The sequence below is a fragment of the Onychomys torridus genome, chromosome 8 (genome assembly GCF_903995425.1).
Source record: "Onychomys torridus chromosome 8, mOncTor1.1, whole genome shotgun sequence".
NCBI classification, from domain to species: Eukaryota; Metazoa; Chordata; class Mammalia; order Rodentia; family Cricetidae; genus Onychomys; species Onychomys torridus.
Window position 1 is genome coordinate 105,560,836 of NC_050450.1, and position 17,395 is coordinate 105,578,230.

The 17,395-nt window shown below is 42.9% G+C and overlaps 2 protein-coding genes across 4 annotated transcripts in view; one reads left to right on the top strand and one right to left on the bottom strand.

Moving 5' to 3' along the window:
* Positions 1 to 17,395, top strand: part of Tnrc6c (trinucleotide repeat containing adaptor 6C) — an 83,119-nt gene that overhangs the window by 36,295 nt on the left and 29,429 nt on the right. For all 3 annotated transcript variants that reach the window (XR_004945599.1, XM_036194825.1, XM_036194826.1), the window contains 4 exons: positions 4,005 to 4,217; positions 8,503 to 8,669; positions 10,952 to 11,032; positions 13,958 to 14,015. Coding sequence is in view for 2 of the 3 variants with exons in the window: in XM_036194825.1 (XP_036050718.1) it covers positions 4,005 to 4,217; positions 8,503 to 8,669; positions 10,952 to 11,032; positions 13,958 to 14,015 (519 nt within the window). In the remaining variant the exon portion in view is untranslated. The remainder of the gene's footprint in view (positions 1 to 4,004; positions 4,218 to 8,502; positions 8,670 to 10,951; positions 11,033 to 13,957; positions 14,016 to 17,395) is intronic.
* LOC118590217 (transmembrane protein 14C-like) lies at positions 15,448 to 16,165 on the bottom strand. Its single transcript, XM_036198105.1, has 2 exons — positions 15,999 to 16,165; positions 15,448 to 15,655 (listed from the first exon to the last, which is right to left on the bottom strand). The coding sequence occupies exons 1-2, from the start codon at positions 16,163 to 16,165 to the stop codon at positions 15,448 to 15,450; spliced, it is 375 nt and encodes a 124-aa protein (XP_036053998.1).

The following is a 17,395-nucleotide window of genomic DNA, read 5'->3' on the forward strand; positions in this document are numbered from 1 at the left end:
TTTTTTTCCTATCTGGTCAGTCCCTGTGTAGAAACTGTCGAGATGAGTGTGTTGTATAGCAGGTTGATGTTATTCTGTATTTTTCTTAGAATGGTATTTACATCTCAGACCTAATGCAAGCTACCTCAGAGTCCCAAGTCACCAGAGCCAAAGTCTTTGCAAGCTTGTTGGGTGAAGCTGTTCTTTGACCCCAGAGAAGTAATAGACAGCTGACTGATAGCCACAGCAGCTGCCAAGCTGGATCAGATGAAGCTGGGCACAGGCACAGGTTCTTCATGGCTCTACTGGAACCCTTCAGTCCAGACAACAAAAGCCATCATTTTTAGTGGCTGACCACATTCTTGTTGTTGGTAAACTTGGTATTTTGTAGATATTTTACTACTTTGCTATTGACCTGTGCTGGTTTTACATAATCCCCATCTATATCAGAGTTTGGATTTTAAGTTGCTTTTTAAATTGCTAGTCATTAACAGTAAATTAATCTCTCCTGTCTTATAAAATATATGGCTTCTTCATTAACATTGTGTATTCAGTCTTATAAGGTTTGTAAATGCTACAAGACAGTTTTGTCTTGTTCTTATATTGATACTAGTTTTCTGGGAGTCTCAGTAAAATCCATGTCTGTTAGGAAATTTTATGTAGCTTAGCTGACTGTCTTGTTTGGACCTGACTCAGCCCCCACCCTGGGGTTAGAACAGCAGTGGTAGCCTGAAGAAGTGTCTCTATGCCTGTCATTGTATCAGATTCTCAGCTGCTTATGGAGCACTCACAGGCCGTACTGACACAGGACGCCAAGTCATGGTACTGCACTGCACTTGACGGTGTTCCTTTCTGGTGACATTACTTGATTGCTTGTTCTGGGTCAGGCTGTCTGGCAGAACCTGAAGCTGTCCCTTATCTTGGGACCAGGCTGCTGTTTTGACCTCTAGTTGGGAAGTGGCCAAGAACAAAAGAGTAAACACAGCGTTTATGTTTCTAAGGGTTAAAGCAGATTCTGACAATGCCATATAGCCTAATTATCTAGTATACTTGGATGTGGTATTCTATGACAGCTAAGTAGCTTGCAGACACACAGGAAGCAGTAACTACTAATATAACTGGTACAGGTCCTCAGCTGGTTCAAGTGCAGCAGTGGGACCTGGATTGGGTTAGGTTTTGTTTGTTTGTTAGTTTGTAGAAGAGTGGGTATCTGATTTCTTTCTTTCTTTCTTTCTTTCTTTTTTCCTTTGAGTCTCACTCACTCCATAATCCAGGCTGGCCTAGAACCTGCAGTGATCATCCTGCCTCAGCCTCCAGTGTTAGGATTACAGGCCTTTGGCCCTGTACCTGGCTTCCAGAGGCTGTTTGTACTTGAACATTGTCATTTCACCTAAATACTCTGATCATTTTTAGAGATATTGGTGTTAGGGAAAGATGCATGTGGAGGAGAGCATATAGTTGATCCAAGCAAGATGAGTGACCCCCAGTGGCTCATGGAGACTGAGCTATTGTCCAACACCAAAAGAAGTCTCAGTTTGTCACCTTTCTTCCGGAGCCTGTAGACACACAATGGTGCTATGGTTGGCTTTAAAAGTCCGGAAGGGCTGAAGCTAACTACAAGCTTGAATTTGCATTCATATCACTGCTACTCCATCCAAAGCTTACTTTTCTGACACAGATATTAAAAGTAAAAGGTTTTTATAAAGACTGAGTTAATGTGAAATCATGTGAGTTAATCGTGAAAGAGGCATGTCTCCCATTCACTACACTGAAACATGGGAAAACATGATTGCCTAGGTCAATGATTGGTGATCTTTGAAGTCTTAAGAGTAGCAAAAACTAGAGAGCTGCAAGCTTCAGGACCCCTATCCTAGGAACTGTGTTACTCTTCAGTGTGCATCAGCAAGACACCATGACAACCCTTCTAAGACCGGGACTCTAAAATTACCCTCCAGTCACCAGGCAGAGGGATTCAGTTTTCAGCAACATTGCAATAGTTTTTTGGTTTTTCGAGACAGGGTTTCTCTGTGTAGCTTTGCACCTTTCCTGGAGACCAGGCTGGCCTCGAACTCACAGAGACCTGCCTGCCTCTGCCTCCCGAGTGCTGGGATTACAGGCGTGTGCCACCACTGCCTGGCAACATTGCAATAGTTTTTAACAGAGAAGTGATTGGAGTGATTTGTATTTTTTATAGCTATGGGTAGGGTGGGTAGATTTTGCTTTTCTGTATTTTGTAGGGCCATGGGGATTAGCAGATCTGCTACAGAAGTGAGAACAGCACCTATGTGAAAACCTGTGAACCACATACATAGGCTCCCACTACAGGGCCTTCATTTAAAAATAAATAAATGAGCCGCCGAGCAGTGGTGGCGCACGCCTGTAATCCCAGCACTCGGGAGGCAGAGGCAGGTGGATCTCTGTGAGTTCGAGGCCAGCCTGGTCTACAGAGCTAGTCCAGGACAGCCTCCAAAGCTACAGAGAAACCCTGTCTCAAAAAACCAAAAAAATAAAATAAATAAATGAATGAATGAATGACTGGGTAACACAGTTGGAAATACAGTGTGGCCCCCAGAATTCCTATAAAAGTGAACACACAGACATACACACATAAAAGGAGGGGGGGGGAACCTCTTGGCAAACAATGAAAGTATTTGAAAGTTTTAGAGGGTTTTTTTTGGGTGGGTGGGTCGGGGGGTTTGTCTTGGGATGCTTAGGATGGAACACAGGGTCTCATGGGTGTTTTGCATACTTTCCCACTAAGCTTCATCCTCCAGCCCTGAACGGTAATGTTCTTCATTTAATATCAATGTTTTAGATGTAAATAAAGCTTGGTCTGTATGATCCATCCAGCTGTTTTACAGAAGATGTCAGGATTCCTCTAACAACACTAAGCAGTGGACATGACTTCAATGCTGTGCGTTAAAATGGTTTTCTGTAAACTAAAGTGCTTGTTTTGCACTAGGACTATTTTCGTAGGTTTCAGTGTGTCACATTTCTTCTGGAGGCTAGACCAGAGGTCAGCTTAACCCACGGGTCTGCTCGCTTGGTTTCCCAGTCAGCAAGTACTATTCCACTCACCCCCAAGGCTTTAAATATGAAGGTGGTGAATTCTTTGCTGCATACAGATGTTTTGTAGGATTTTCTACTGATTTTTAACAGGAACCAAAATTTTCCACAAAAGATGGATTAACTAATTACTGTGGTCTGACTATTTTATACTTAGTTGTAACTTACTTAATTATTCTGTTAGTAATTTGTAGTCTGGCCTTGCAAAGACATGGAAGAGGAGGAATACCAGACCAGGAGCATCACTGCTCACTCTTTCTTCCAGCTGCTGACTCAGTACTTTTCTGCTGATTGGCCACAGTAACACAGTATCAGCTGTGCGGGTTTTCTTCATTTAATTACCCCTTAAATTTGTAGGTTACTGCTTCCTGTGTAATTACAGGTAGCAGTTGCCAGCAGTAACTGATTGGGCTAACTAACCAGTTATTGTTGACAATTTGCTTAAGCTGTTGCTCAACAGAGAGCTTGTAATTTAAAATGATTCATTGCTACATGTCCTTTTGTCATTAATGGGTAACTCCATTTTATTAGAATAAAAAATGTCATGGGATCTAATTCCAGACTATCTTTAGTAGGAAAATTAACAAACTTCACAATTGAGATAATATTCGTGTTGAGAGCAAACAATTTAGAACTGGTCCCATCCTGTTTTTACTAGAATAAAAAATGTCATGGGATCTAATTCCATACTATCTTTAGTAAGAAAATTAACAAACTTCACAATTGAGATAATAATATTCATGTTGAGAGTAAACAATTTAGAACCGGTCCCATCCTGTGCTGTCTTCTCTTCAGGTCTCTCTGAGCTAATACACCATGGTGTTGCAGGTATTGGACGCTGTCCTTGTCACTGTCAGCAGAGGCAGGGGCCCTTGGAGGCAGAGAATAATGAGTATTTAAATGGATTTGGAAAGTCACAGCTTGACTTCAGTTTCACTTGCATCCTCCCTCTTTCCCAGTTTCATCCGGCTGGGGAGAAATGCCCAGTGTTCACTCCAAGGCTGAGAACTCATGGGGAGAGCCATCCTCCCCATCTCCCCTGGTCGACAATGGCACAGCAGCGTGGGGGAAACCTCCCAGCAGTGGCAGTGGATGGGATCATCCTGCTGATCCAGTGGTGCCATTTGGAAGAGCCAGCGCTCCTGCTGCTGCCCCAGCCCTGTGCAAACCAGGTAAGCCAAGCCTTCTGCGTGCCTGGACTGGGCAGTTAAGAAACGGCTCAATGGTTAAGAGCACTGGCTGCTCTTCCAGAGGTCCTAAGTTCAATTCCCAGCAACCACAGGGTGGCTCACAACCATCTGTAAGGAGATCTGGTGCCCTGTTCTGTCATGCAGGCATATATGCAGGCAGAACACTGTATATATAATTTATTTTTTTTAAAAAAAGAAAGAAACGATTCCTGGTGCTGTGGAGATAGATCAGTAAGTAAGATTATTTGCTGTGGGGGCGGGGGAGATTATTTGCTGTGCAAGTATAAGGACCTGAGTTCAAATCTCCAGCACCTACATAAAAAGTCAGACATGACTGCCCATGCCTGGAACTCCAGCATTGGAGGGCAGAGACAGGTGCATCCTGGGAGCTTCCTGGTCAGCTAGCATAGCCAAAATAGCTAGCTCCAGATTTAATGGGAGATAGTGTCTTAAAGGAGTGAGGTCAAAAGTAACAGAAGATGACACCTGATGCACTCTGACTCGTATGCACACACAGGGCATGAATCCATAGATTTATATACCTGTACCACACTCAGGAACATTCGCATGTGTCATACACATGAATGTAAGTAAATGAAATGTTTTTGAGTATTCTGTTTACAGGGATATTTTTCACTGAATTTTAGAGCATACCGTTTTTTGGGTTTTTTTTTTTTCATTGTGTTTTTGTTTTGGGGTGTGTGTGTGTGTTGTTTTGTTTTGTTTTATTGTGTTTTTGAGACAAGGTTTCTCTGTGTAGCACTAGCTGTTCTAGAACTCACTCTGTAGACCTGTAGACCAGGCTGGCCTCGAACTCACAGAGATTCACCTGCCCAGTTAAGCATACCTCTATTTTAAACACAGGGTTTTTGGGGGGTTTGTTGTTGTTGTTTTGCTTTGAGGGGATGATGCTAAGTATATACTCTGTCACCAAGCTCTTCCTGATACTAATTTTAAAAATTATTCTCAATACATTTAAACCAAGACTGTAAAACAGTATTTGCCATGTTTGATATATGACTATAAAAAGATTTTGTTTTGTTCTGCTGTTTTGTTTTGTTGAGACAGTCTTTCTCATTATGTAGTCTTTTGGCTGGCCTGGAACTCATTTGTAGGATGGTTTCAAACTCAGCACCTGACTTTGTATTCATTTTTGAAAGAGAGCATGGATTTCAATTAAGTTCCTTTGTACTAGGATATGGTAGTACATGCCTTTAATTCTGTCACTTGGGAGGCAGAGATAGGAAGATCTCTGTGAGTTCCAGGACAGTCATAGCTACACACTGAGGTCCTGTCTCAAAAATAAAATAAAAAGGAAAATCCACAGAACGTTCCTTTTTATAATATCCATAATGCTCTAAAATCTGGAATTTTTGAACACCAACACAACATTCCAAATAGAAAATTCTACATTTTATGTATGTTATGTCACAGTCAAATTCTAGGCAGGCTAAAAATTACATTGTTTTTAAAAACGAAAGAAAGAAGCTTATTTCTTACTGCTCTGAGGCTGGGGAGCTCCTGAGCATGGCAGTCATCCAGCAGAAGCCTCTGGCTGGGTGGTGACATGCAGTAGACACCACACAGCACCTAAGACTGCTCTGTAAATCACCAGGCTGAGCTAGGCATGCTGCCACATGCCTCTAATCCCACCAGAAGCATGAGGATTTAAGGCCAGTCTGGTCTAAACAGTGAGGTCTAGGACAGCCAGGCAGCCAGGGCTCTGTAGAGGGACCCTGTCTCAAAATTACTACTACTACTATTAGTACCACTATTACTACCACTACTACAACCACTATTACTACCACTACTACAACCACTATTACAACCACTGTTACTACCACTATTACTACCACTATTACTACCACTACTACAACCACTATTACTACCACTACTACAACCACTATTACAACCACTGTTACTACCAGGCTGTGGCTCAGTGGAAAAGAACAGCTGCCCACTACATACTTGCCTAGCTTGCCTATGGTCCTAATGCTCAAAAAAAGAAAAGAAAAAAGTTGGGCAGTGGGGGCTCAAGCCTTGAATCCCTAGGGGTGGGAGTAGTCTGGTCTACAGTATGAGTTCCAGGATAGCCAGGGCTAAAGAAAAACCCTATCTCAAAAAACTCGTCATGTGCTGGACCTGTAATTTTGCCTAGCTTGCATATGACTCTACCTGGACTCACTCTCTAGAACCTCAGATAATAAATAAAATTTCCTTCAGGAAATGCATAAAAATTATGTATGGAATATAAATGACTTTCATGTTTCTACTCCCTAATGTATCGTAGTCTGAAATCTGAACCATTTCTGTTTCCAAGCATTATAGTAATAGACATTCAAACCTGCAACAACATTCACCTGTCTGTAGCATTTTATGCCCACCCATTTAAATTCATTCCACCAAACAAGATGAATAAATGATGTCATTGTTTTCTTCTTAGGATTAGGATTTGAAAATACAGTAGTCTGAGATTTCTTGTTTTGTTTTTATCTTGAAAATAAAATCTGTTTTGGATGTCCAAGTCTGTACTTTTTTGTTTGTTTGTTTGTTTTTCGAGACAGGGTTGTATAGCTTTGCGCCTTTCCTGGAACTCACTTGGTAGCCCAGGCTGGCCTCAAACTCACAGAGATCCGCCTGGCTCTGCCTCCCGAGTGCTGGGATTAAAGGCGTGCGCCACCACCGCCCGGCCCCAAGTCTGTACTTTAAACAACTTGAGCAGAGGTGAGTACAGGCTGCAGCTTGGTGGTAGAAGACTTGTTAGTATGTTTGTTACAAGGCCCCGGGATACATCTCATTACTGTGAAAGACCACAAACAGAAACAGTAAAATATCTGTTTCCATGGCTGCAGAACTGTTCCATTTTCTTTGCTTGTTGTTAGATGTATGTCCAGGTTGATTGATTGGTTGACTGACTAATTGACTGACTGACTGACTGACTGACTGACTGACTGACTGACTGACTGATTGATTTGAGACAGGGTCTCACTCTGTAGTCCTGGCTGGCCTCTTACTCTGTAGATTGAGCTGGCCTCAAACTCACAGAGATCCTCCTGCATCTGCCTCCCGAGTGCTGGGATTAAAGCGGTACACTACCAAGCCCAGCTTTATCCTGGGATCTTAAAAAGCAACGTTTTGTATTTTACTGCTTTGCTAAAAGTGAATATTTGCTTCATATGGTCACTGTTCTGGAAATATTTATTCCATCCTTGTAAATTTTGGTTAATAATCTAGGGGAAAAGAAAACTCCAGATGTTGAGATATGTATTGTTTTGAGGCAGTCTGTCACTTTTAGCTTTTGTCCTCAGTCCCAAATTGTTGGTATTTCAAAAAAGAAAAAAAAAAAAAAATATGTTTTTTTTTGTTTTTTTTTTTTACTTATGGTCATGAGTATGTGCCTGTGTTGAATTATGTCACATGTTTGCAGGTGTGAGCCCTCAGAGGCCAGGAGAGAGAAGTAGATCCCCTGGAGCTGGTGTTAATTGCAGTTGTAAGCATCCAGTTTGGGTGCTGGAAAGCAAACTCAGGTCTTCTGGAGGGTCAAAAAGCCCTCTTAAGTGCTGAGCCTCTCTCCAGCCTTCAGTTTTAGCATCTTAAATGGCCTGAACTTCAGCCTAATTCTTCTAAGAAGTAAATAATGTGTGGCAACTTTGACACACACACACACACACACACACACACACACACACACACACACACACCAAACCCAAAGCCTATTTTTTTAAAGGATGAGGAAATAACATCTTGAAAAGAAAATTTAGTTTCTTGAGTTCTGTGGACATCTTCTAGACCACTATTAGAAATGCAGGATCATTATTAGAAACGCTGAGCTTCCCAAAAACCTGCTTCCTATAACATGATTCCTACCTGTTGCCAGGTATGAGAGCCCTGGCTCAGGTGATATATTGCCCAGGGGTTATCTCTGGCTGAGATAGACCTGAAAGGACGACAGTGACATTTTTCAGGAGTCCACATTTGAGTGATATTTTTGTGCTGTGAAGAGACTGCTGCACCCCCTATAGCCTCAAGACTTATTTTTAGAATGCCTGTGTGTCCAAATGATGCATAGTGGTTGAGGAAGTGTGGAGCAGCACAGCTAGAGTTCAGAAGGAAAACATTAATTACACTTAATCTTGTGCCTAAGAGAAAAGAAATAGCTAAAAGGTAGATAACATAGTTCATGTTTTCCCCATCCCTCGTGTGTCATGTGACACGGGTTTCTTCTGGAGCAGGTGAGTCTGACAAGTTTCTGTCTGCTCTCTTCCAGCTTCCAAATCTATGCAAGAAGGCTGGGGCAGTGGTGGGGACGAAATGAACCTGGGCACCAGCCAGTGGGAGGATGAGGATGGGGACATGTGGAATAATGCTGCCTCTCAAGAAAGCAGCTCATCCTGCAGCTCCTGGGGCAATGCCTCAAAAAAAGGACTTCAGAAGGTAGGCACTGCCAGAGAGGCCTGGAAGCTAGCAGGCCTGTACTGTAGACTAGGCAGAGCCATTGAATGGTACAAAGACAGAATTCACTCCCAGGTAGTCTTGGGACTCCAATCCTTGCTGTAAATTGGAAAGATCAAAACTATTTTCTTATTCATGAAATTTTATCTTTTCCAGTAAGTCCTTTGGGGGAGGCTGAGGTGGTGTGTGGATTGCAACAAAATCATAAAATATGCACAAAACCAATAACACCCTAATTAAAGCCAAAAAAGAGGAAGAATGTAGGGAGGAGATAACTTTTACATCAAAAAAGCTGATCTCCCTTATACATAAAAGTATCCAATATCCCAATGAAAATGAGCAGAGAATGTAAAAATGATCAGATGATCAGAGAGGAATACAACGTGCTGTCCAGCATATAAGAGGGTGGCCATCCTGACTCGGAGGCGGCCACTTGAGCCAATAGTGAGAGGTGCCATTTTTTATCTCGGACCAACAGAAATCCAAAGGTTAACTCAACACCCCTGGAAGCTGGGCTACCTATTGACTATGGACTCAGTCCTCAAAACCAGAACACAGAGGTAAATGAAATATAAGCTTATCTGCTCTCCAGGCTGTGGAACATCAGTTCTCACTGCACCTTGCTAGTAGCTGTACACTAGTGTCGCCTAAAAATTGACATTGCACCACCACTTGATATGGGCATCTGTAGTTCTTTTGTAACATTGTTGTCATCAAGAATGAAAATAAATATGCTTTAGTGCACCAGCCAATTAGAATCTATCTATGCATCCTAATATGAACCAAACACTTGATGAAATTTATACTTATGAAAACATCAAGTGATATTGTTGAGAGAAAAGGCAAGGTACAGAAAAAGTACATAGCATGGGCCACCAATGATGAAAGAGGGAAATAGTTGTGTGTACATGTATCTGCTTCTATATAATGTTCCAAGTTTTCTGTTCTCCGGAAATATAATTAAGAATCTTCAAAGAGAGACTTCTTGGAGAGCTGCGGGGGTGGGGGTGGGGGGATCTGAGCAGATGAGATAGTATGGAAGACCTTTTCACTTTATCCCTTTTGTAATTTGTAATTATGAATGTATTGTTATTTTTAAAAGAATAAAGAGTTTTAGGAAAGCATTCAGTAAGCAGCAGGCAGAACTGAGAATCTGAAGTCAGCCTATCTGTTAAGGAGTAGAAGTGATTACAGACATGAAGAGAAGCTGTTTACAGTGGGGCTAGGGACTACAGTTGCCATGGGACCAGAAAGCCCCAAGTAGTAAACTACAGTGATAGGCTCTGGCCCTGGAAGCATGCCCTCCAGGTAAACTGCCTGTCAGGGGACAGAATGCCTCCTGGCTGCCTCAGCTCCATGCACTCTGCTGTGGAGCTAGTGCGGCCTCCATGGTGGAAGAGTACACCTGTAACCCAGCACTCGGGTGATGGAGACAGAAGGATCAAGAATTCAAGGTCATCCTCAGCTCTAAAGCAAGTTTAAGACCAGCCTGGACTACATGAGACCCTGTCTTCAAAGGAAGGAGGGAGAGAAGAAACAGAGAGTGAAAGGAAATAAGGACCGGGAAAGCAAATTCTTTTTGAGAAGGGTGGGCTTTTTAGTTTGGTTTTGTTTGGTTGTAGGGAAAATACTTGGACTCTGTTGATCTTGTGTACCTGGTTCTGGTGGCACCCTTTGTGCCCCTGCCCCTGGGCTGCCTTTTCTCTGTGGTTGGATTCTCTCCCCTTTGTCTTTTACATTTTCCTTCAGACTCCTTTCCTCTTGCCTGAGGGCTAGAGTATGGATGAGATTGCATAGTTAATAAGATCAACAGGCTTGTTATCCCTTTGTTATGTGATGTGGCTCTTTCATTCATTGGAACAAGACCTCTGCATTTTGTCATTGTTGAGAATAAAGCTTATTCAAGGGTAAAGATTACATCATGTAATCTTTAGTAAACTTCACATAGTGCTGAGCTTAGAGGCATTCCTTGTGACCAGTGGAAATAATACGTATTGTGATGAAACAAATAATTTTATAAAAAGAGAAATAGTTTCTCTGCTTTTTGTTAATCCGTAAATGTCATGCATTAGCCAGCCTACAAGTGCACCTGCAGTTTCCCATGGTGTTAACTACAGGATGATGTTGGACTCTGAGGAACATAGCACAGTCTAGTGTTAACACACAAGATTCTATTTCTGCAGTCACTGCATTTGAGCTGTCCCCCATTGAATGTGACACATTAAAAGTAACTCTTGGCCTTTACTCTGCCCACTCTGTTCCAGGGCATGAAGACGCCTGGCAAGCAGGATGAGGCCTGGATCATGAGCCGGCTGATCAAACAACTCACAGACATGGGCTTCCCGGTAACTGGCATTTTGAACTCTCTAAGTGGATGGCCTGAAAGCATTCCCTAGCCAGTTTGTGGTGTGTGATGAGGCAGAGATGCTTTGCGAGATGAAGTTACTATCTAATTATTGATTAAGTTCCCTTTGGCCTAGGCCATGAGTACAGCAAAGAATCACATACTTTCCATCAAGAATGTCATTTTCTAAATAAAAGACTCTGTATGATTTGTAATTTCCATGGACTTAGACAATTTCATATTTTCTTACGATTTATAGTTAGAAGTGAGCTTAATTCCTTTATGTAGTAAATAAAAAGATTCAGCAAGAAACAGTATGAGTTAAAGCATCATGCCTCCCTGAGGCATCCTAACAAATCAGCTTGGTTCCTGAGTTTCCAACAATATGTAGACAGAACTAAGGTGTTTCAGATGTCCCCTAAAGAAGCACCTCAGTCTTCTCAGACCCTTAGGTCAGGTAATGGCAGTCCAGATCTATTGCCCACATTCCACACGTAAGCCCTTCACATATCTTCTTCCAAATCCTTGTTTGATGAGCATTTATCACTCAGTCACTATGTATGTGTCTAAAAAAAAAGAATAGGTCCAGAATGGCCTCATGCCTTGGTGCTGTACAAGGTTAGCAGGACACTGCCCTATCTAACAGCCTCTCTCTAAAAGGGAGGGCCAGAAAATGTTGAAGTAGACATCACAGCATGCCCCACCCCTAGTCCCTAGCAACTTTGGTTTTTGTTTTTGTTTTTTCCTTTTTTAAAGATTTTTGAAATGTTTAAAATATTCTTTAAGTACATATGTGTGAGCCTATATGAGTTGGTGAGCCTACAAAGGCTAGAAAGTGGATATGGGATCCTCTGGAACTGGAATAACAGTTGGTTATGAGCAATCTTCTGGGTGTTGGGAATTGAACCCAGGTACTCTGCAAGAACAGTAAGCTCTCTTAACCTCTGAGCCATCTCTCCAGCCCTTACTTTTGTTTTTCAATTCATTCATTTGTTTATGGATGGTGGTGTTTTGTCTGCTTTAAGTCCATATCCCATGTGTGTGCTTACTGCCTTCAGGAGTCAGGAAGGTGTTGCATCTCCTAGAGTAAGATTAGGCTGTTGGGAGCTACCTTGTGGGTGCTGGAAATCTAACCAGGTCCTCTGAAAGAGCATCCAGTGCTCTCATGTGTACACATGTGGGTTTGAATGTATGTGTGTGGTGTCTGCTGAGGCCAGAAAAGAGTGTCAGATGTCTTGGAACTGCAATTGTTACAGGCATGTGTGAGCCACCCAGTGTGGTGCTGGGAAATTAACTGTGGTCCTTTGCAAGAATGAGCTCTTAACTGCTGAGCCATCTCTCCAGCCCCTAGCAAGCAACTTTGATTCTCTTCAGAGGTGCTTCTGTACTGATTAAAGGACAGTCACCAGCAGGAAGCTGGTGCCTTGCTTGGTTCGTGTGAAGGTTTGAATGATAGAGACTGGCATTGATGACATACAGAAAGTTGATGTCACATAGGTCCTGGCACTCAGTGACAGATAAGACAGGGACTTGCCAAAAGCTCACTTTTTAGTAAAAGTGGGGACCTGTAGGGCCCTGGCTCCCGTTTTGGGTAACTGTTGCATTGCTTGCTGACCTTGACCTTGATATCCTCCCTATTCTAATTCCCTGTGAGATTCCACCCTCCTGAATGCTTAAGGGAAACTCCTTGTCTGTGTATCCAGCATATTGGGTATTAACAGCTTAGATGCAAAATTGTAAAACATCAGAAGTGGGGTTGGGGATTTAGCTCAGTGGTAGAGCACTGGCTCTACCCTGGGTTCCATCCTCAGCTCCAGAAACAACAACAACAAAAAAAAACATCAGAAGCGAACTAATGCCCTCCGGGGTTCTCCCATTGTGCTGTAAGCCTGTATTTAAGACCTCCTCCCTCCTTCAATAAACAGCATTCGGCATTCAAAAAAAAAAAAAGTGGGGGGGTGGGAATTGAAGACAGTGATGTTCTAAAAAAGGAAGTAGTGATGGTGTCATGGGCCTATGAGGATGCAAGGGACTTGCATGTGAGTCCACAACTCTGTGACCCTGCTGAGTTGTCACTGCTCAGTGTGGTACAAAAGCAAGAATAGGAGTGCTTACAGAGTTTCCTGGGACCCCACATTTTATTCCTAGGATGTTCAATAAAAATTTTCTTTCTTGGCCAGACGGTGGTGGCGCACATCTTTAATCCCAGCACTCGGGAGGCAGAGCCATGTAGATCTCTGTGAGTTCAAGGCTAGCCTGGGCTACCAAGTGAGTTCCAGGAAAGGTGCAAAGCTACACAGAGAAACCCTGTCTCAAAAAAAAAAAAAAAAATTTTTTTTTCTTTCTTTTTGAGACAGGATCCTACTGTGTAGGGCAGACAGAGAGGCCTCAAATGCATAGAGATCTGTCTGCTAAGATTAAAGGCATGTGCTGCAATGCCCAGCTTACAGAAGTTCTTGACTCTCCATGTTAGACTCAGTACAATCATTTTTAGCTACAAGTGTTTTCTTTTTACATGATACCATCTCTATAGCACTCAGGAAACAGAGGCAGGGTCTACATAATAGAATTCCAGGCCAGTCAGTGAGACTCTGTCCCTTTGTGTGTGGGGGGATGGGGGTGCCTCACTATGTCTCCCTGGCTGGCCTGAAACTTGTAGAGATGAGGCTGGTCTCAAACTCAGAGATCTATCTGCCTCTGCCTCCCAAGTGCTAGAATTTAAAGGCGTGTGCTACCACACTTAGTGAAACCCTGTCTTTTTTTTTTTTAAGATAGCATCTCTGACCTCAACAGCAGAGAAAAACATTTCCAATTCTAAAACCTAGTCCTAGTAGCCGCTTCCTCTGCTGGAGTGCCGAGCTGTTCAAGAGCTGCTCTGGTTCTCTGTCTGTGTGTGCTGCTAATGAGAATTCTGCTTTGCCCCCAGAGAGAGCCAGCTGAAGAGGCCTTGAAGAGCAACAGTATGAACCTTGACCAGGCCATGAGTAAGTAACAGGACATCTGTTCCCAGGTGCCTCTTGGGAAGTTTTGCTTTGTAAAACCATTTGCTTCTAGTTATGGTTAAACTTGAAGACAAATCTAGGCTCCAGGGAAAGAGCAACCACAGAACACCAATCATATGGCGAGTGTCTGAGGACAGTATGCCATGTTAGCAGCGTATTTGCCTTTGTCTTTTCTTCCTTCCTTCCTTCCTTCCTTCCTTCCTTCCTTTCTTTTTTTCTTTCTTTCTTTCTTTCTTTCTTTCTTTTTTTTTTTTTTGCTAGTACTTCAACAAATAAGTGGCTCATGTTTATATTAGCTAGTTCTTGTTATTGCTATGACAAAAACAACTTAAAGGGAGGAATTATCTCTTTTGGCTAACAGTTTCAGGAAATTCAGTCCATGGTCACCTGGCCCTTTACACTTGGACAAGAACATCATGGTGATAGGGGCATGTGGTGAACAACCTTCTTCACTTCCTGTAGGCAGGAAGGAGAGAGGAATACAGGAAAGGACCTGGGGAAGACATAGCCCCGAGGACACACACAGTAGTGACCTACTTCATCTGGACCCCACCTGTCTTACCATCTTCCAATAATGTTATCATGTATGAATCCATAGAGGAAGTAATCCATTCCTCATCTTAGATCATTCCTGAAACCACTCTCACAGACACACAGAGATTTGCTGTACTAATGTAGACATTCTCAATCCAGAACAGTTGACTCATCTACATTGTGAGCTACTGGCATCCCAGGCCAGACTGAACACACCCATCCATCCTTGGCCTGCAGTAGTCTGGCAGACACAGTGCCACAAGTGCCAGTCAGGAACAAGTAACCTATTCTTGAGCTACCAAAAAAATTATTGTTTATCAATTTTCTGCAAAATATAGTCTATTTTTAGGTGAGTGTGGTGGCACATGTCTTTAATCCCAGCACTCAGGAGGCAGAGGCAAGCAGATCTCTATGTGTTGTAGGCCAGCCAGAGTTACTGGTGAGACCCTGTCTTCTCCCCCTCTCCCTCCTCCCAAAAAAAAAAAAAAAAAAAAAAAAAAAAAAGATACATATATTCTATATTTTTATGTTAATAGCAAACTTTACTTTCTCTGATATTTCACTGCGATATAATTTCATAGCAGACCTATACAACAGATTCCACATCACAAAGGTCACCAACAGATTTCACACAGCAGAACTGTGGCCCCCAGTGTTGACACCCAACATTTTACCCCTTATCCACTAGTACAGAAAGGAGAGACATTATCAGGCAAGAATGACTCTTCATGAAGGCAACATTTACCTCAGTTAGATACTTGCCACCTCTGAACAGTTACAATAGTATCATCTCATCTTCACCTGACTATGCTCGTGGACGTTTTGTAAAATATCAGAATATGTAGATATGCTCCACTTGTTCTTCATACATAGTAATGTATCAGTTCAGGGAGTTTCGAACAGGGATGTGGTTACTATGGATGGGTGAACTTAACACACTAATTCCAAGTTTGGCACCTGTGGTTAAACCTGCAGGCATTAATTTCCCAGAATTGTAGAATCTTATCCCCATAGTGCTAGCCAAGATCCCAGATGTAGCTAGGAAACCCCCCACACACACATTCCTGGGGTCCTGAGACAGCTGGTATCTTAGTTAGGGTTTCTATAGCTGTGAAGAGACACTGTGACCATGGCAACTCTTATGAAGGAAAACATTTAATTAGGGTGGCTTATATTTCAGAGGTTTAGTCCATTACCAGCATGGTGTGACATGGCATCATAGAGGCAGACATGGTGCAGAAGAAGCTAAGAGTTTCTTGCAGGTAACAAGAAATGAATTGTCTCTCTGGGCATCACTTGAGCATATATGAGACCTCAAAGCCCATCTCCACAGTGACACACTTCTTCCAGTAAAACCATACCTCCTCTAACAAAGCCACACCTCCTAATAGTGCCACTCCCTTTGGGGGCCATTTTCTTTCAAACCACCACAGCTGGTAAGCACCAAGGCCTGCTAGGATCCCAGTGAAGAGTCCAGCAGCCAGGGATGGCACACTGCCTACTTTTGCATAGTCAGGAATCCCACTAGTAGCGACCAAGGCTGCATAGCCAAAACCAAAATAATGTAAAAAAGGCACCAGTGGGCCACTGTCCTGCATTATTCAGGCACCTTGGAGACCTATGCTGGAAGATGGGCACAAGCAGACAACCATTAGTCTACATTTTTATATTCCTGGCATTACATTTTCTAAAGCCACTGCCGGCATCTCCTTAGCCAATGCAGAGCCCTCGTTTGGGGTAACCCAGTGAGGCCCCCACAAGCCTGTTAGCCATACCTGCCCTTGTTTTATATATGTTTATGTGTCAGGACATGTTATTTAACATATTTTTGTAATAAAATGTGAGTTAACCAATCTCCAAAGAGTCTTCCATGGACCGCCCCACCTTCCTTGACAAGGTACTGATCTGGCAGCTGTCTCCTGACCCTGGGTAATATGGCTGTGATTTTTTTTTTTTTTGGTGCCCAGACTCCCCGCTGTACTGCCTATTACGCATGTTTTTAAATTGTTTATGTGCATGAAGTGTCTGTCAACACACATACAATGGTACATGTGTGGAGGTCAAAAGACAGTTTTTGTAAAGTCAGCTCCCTCCTTCAACTTTTACTTGGATTTTCGGGATCAAACTCAGGTCACCAAATTTGCATAGTCAGCTCCTTTACTGCTCAGCCATATTGCCAGTGCCACCACGTCTGCCTGTTTCTCCATCTGTCTGTAGCCCATGCTGTGGGCACCTCCTGAGCAGCCTCGCCAGTGAAATCCTTCTCTTCTCCCACTTTCTTCTGCTTGCCTCAGATTTTGTTGCTAGCACTGAACTCACAGTCTACAGTGCTGCAGAGCACACCTGAAAGAAAGTGAGCTGGCATGTGCACTTCCTCTGCCAGGCACAGCTCGCTTTCTTGCATTAGGACCGCCACATAGCAGTACATTAGGGAGTATCTTTAATTCCCAAATCAGCAAAAAACACACAGCTGTGAAGAATGTAGCATCAAATGTATCACAGACAATTTCCACTGTAGGGTCCAAAAAGAACCTTACATTGGAAAGACAGCACTACCTTGTCTGACCTGAAATGGACACTTATCAGCAAAGTCAAGTTTTCTGCCAACCTACAGGGGTCCACAAGTGACCATAAACATGCTACAATGAGTGAATACAGAATCCATGGCAGGGACAGACAGTAGTACATTTATATAAAAATGCCAAATCAGGCTGGGTGGTGGTGGCGCATGCCTTTAATCCCAGCACTTGGGAGGCAGAGCCAGGTGGATCTCTGTGAGTTCGAGGCCAGCCTGGGCTACCAAGTGAGTTCCAGGAAAAGGCGCAAAG

What these genes read in the sequence shown, in the direction of transcription:
- LOC118590217 (XM_036198105.1), bottom strand. Translation starts at nt 16,165, where the DNA reads ATGCAGGACAGTGGCCCACTGGTGCCTTTTTTACATTATTTTGGTTTT. An exon ending in GGCCTTGGTGCTTACCAGCT is followed by an intron (nt 15,656 to 15,998) that starts GTGGTGGTTTGA and finishes ACCCTAACTAAG; the next exon opens with ATACCAGCTGTCTCAGGACC.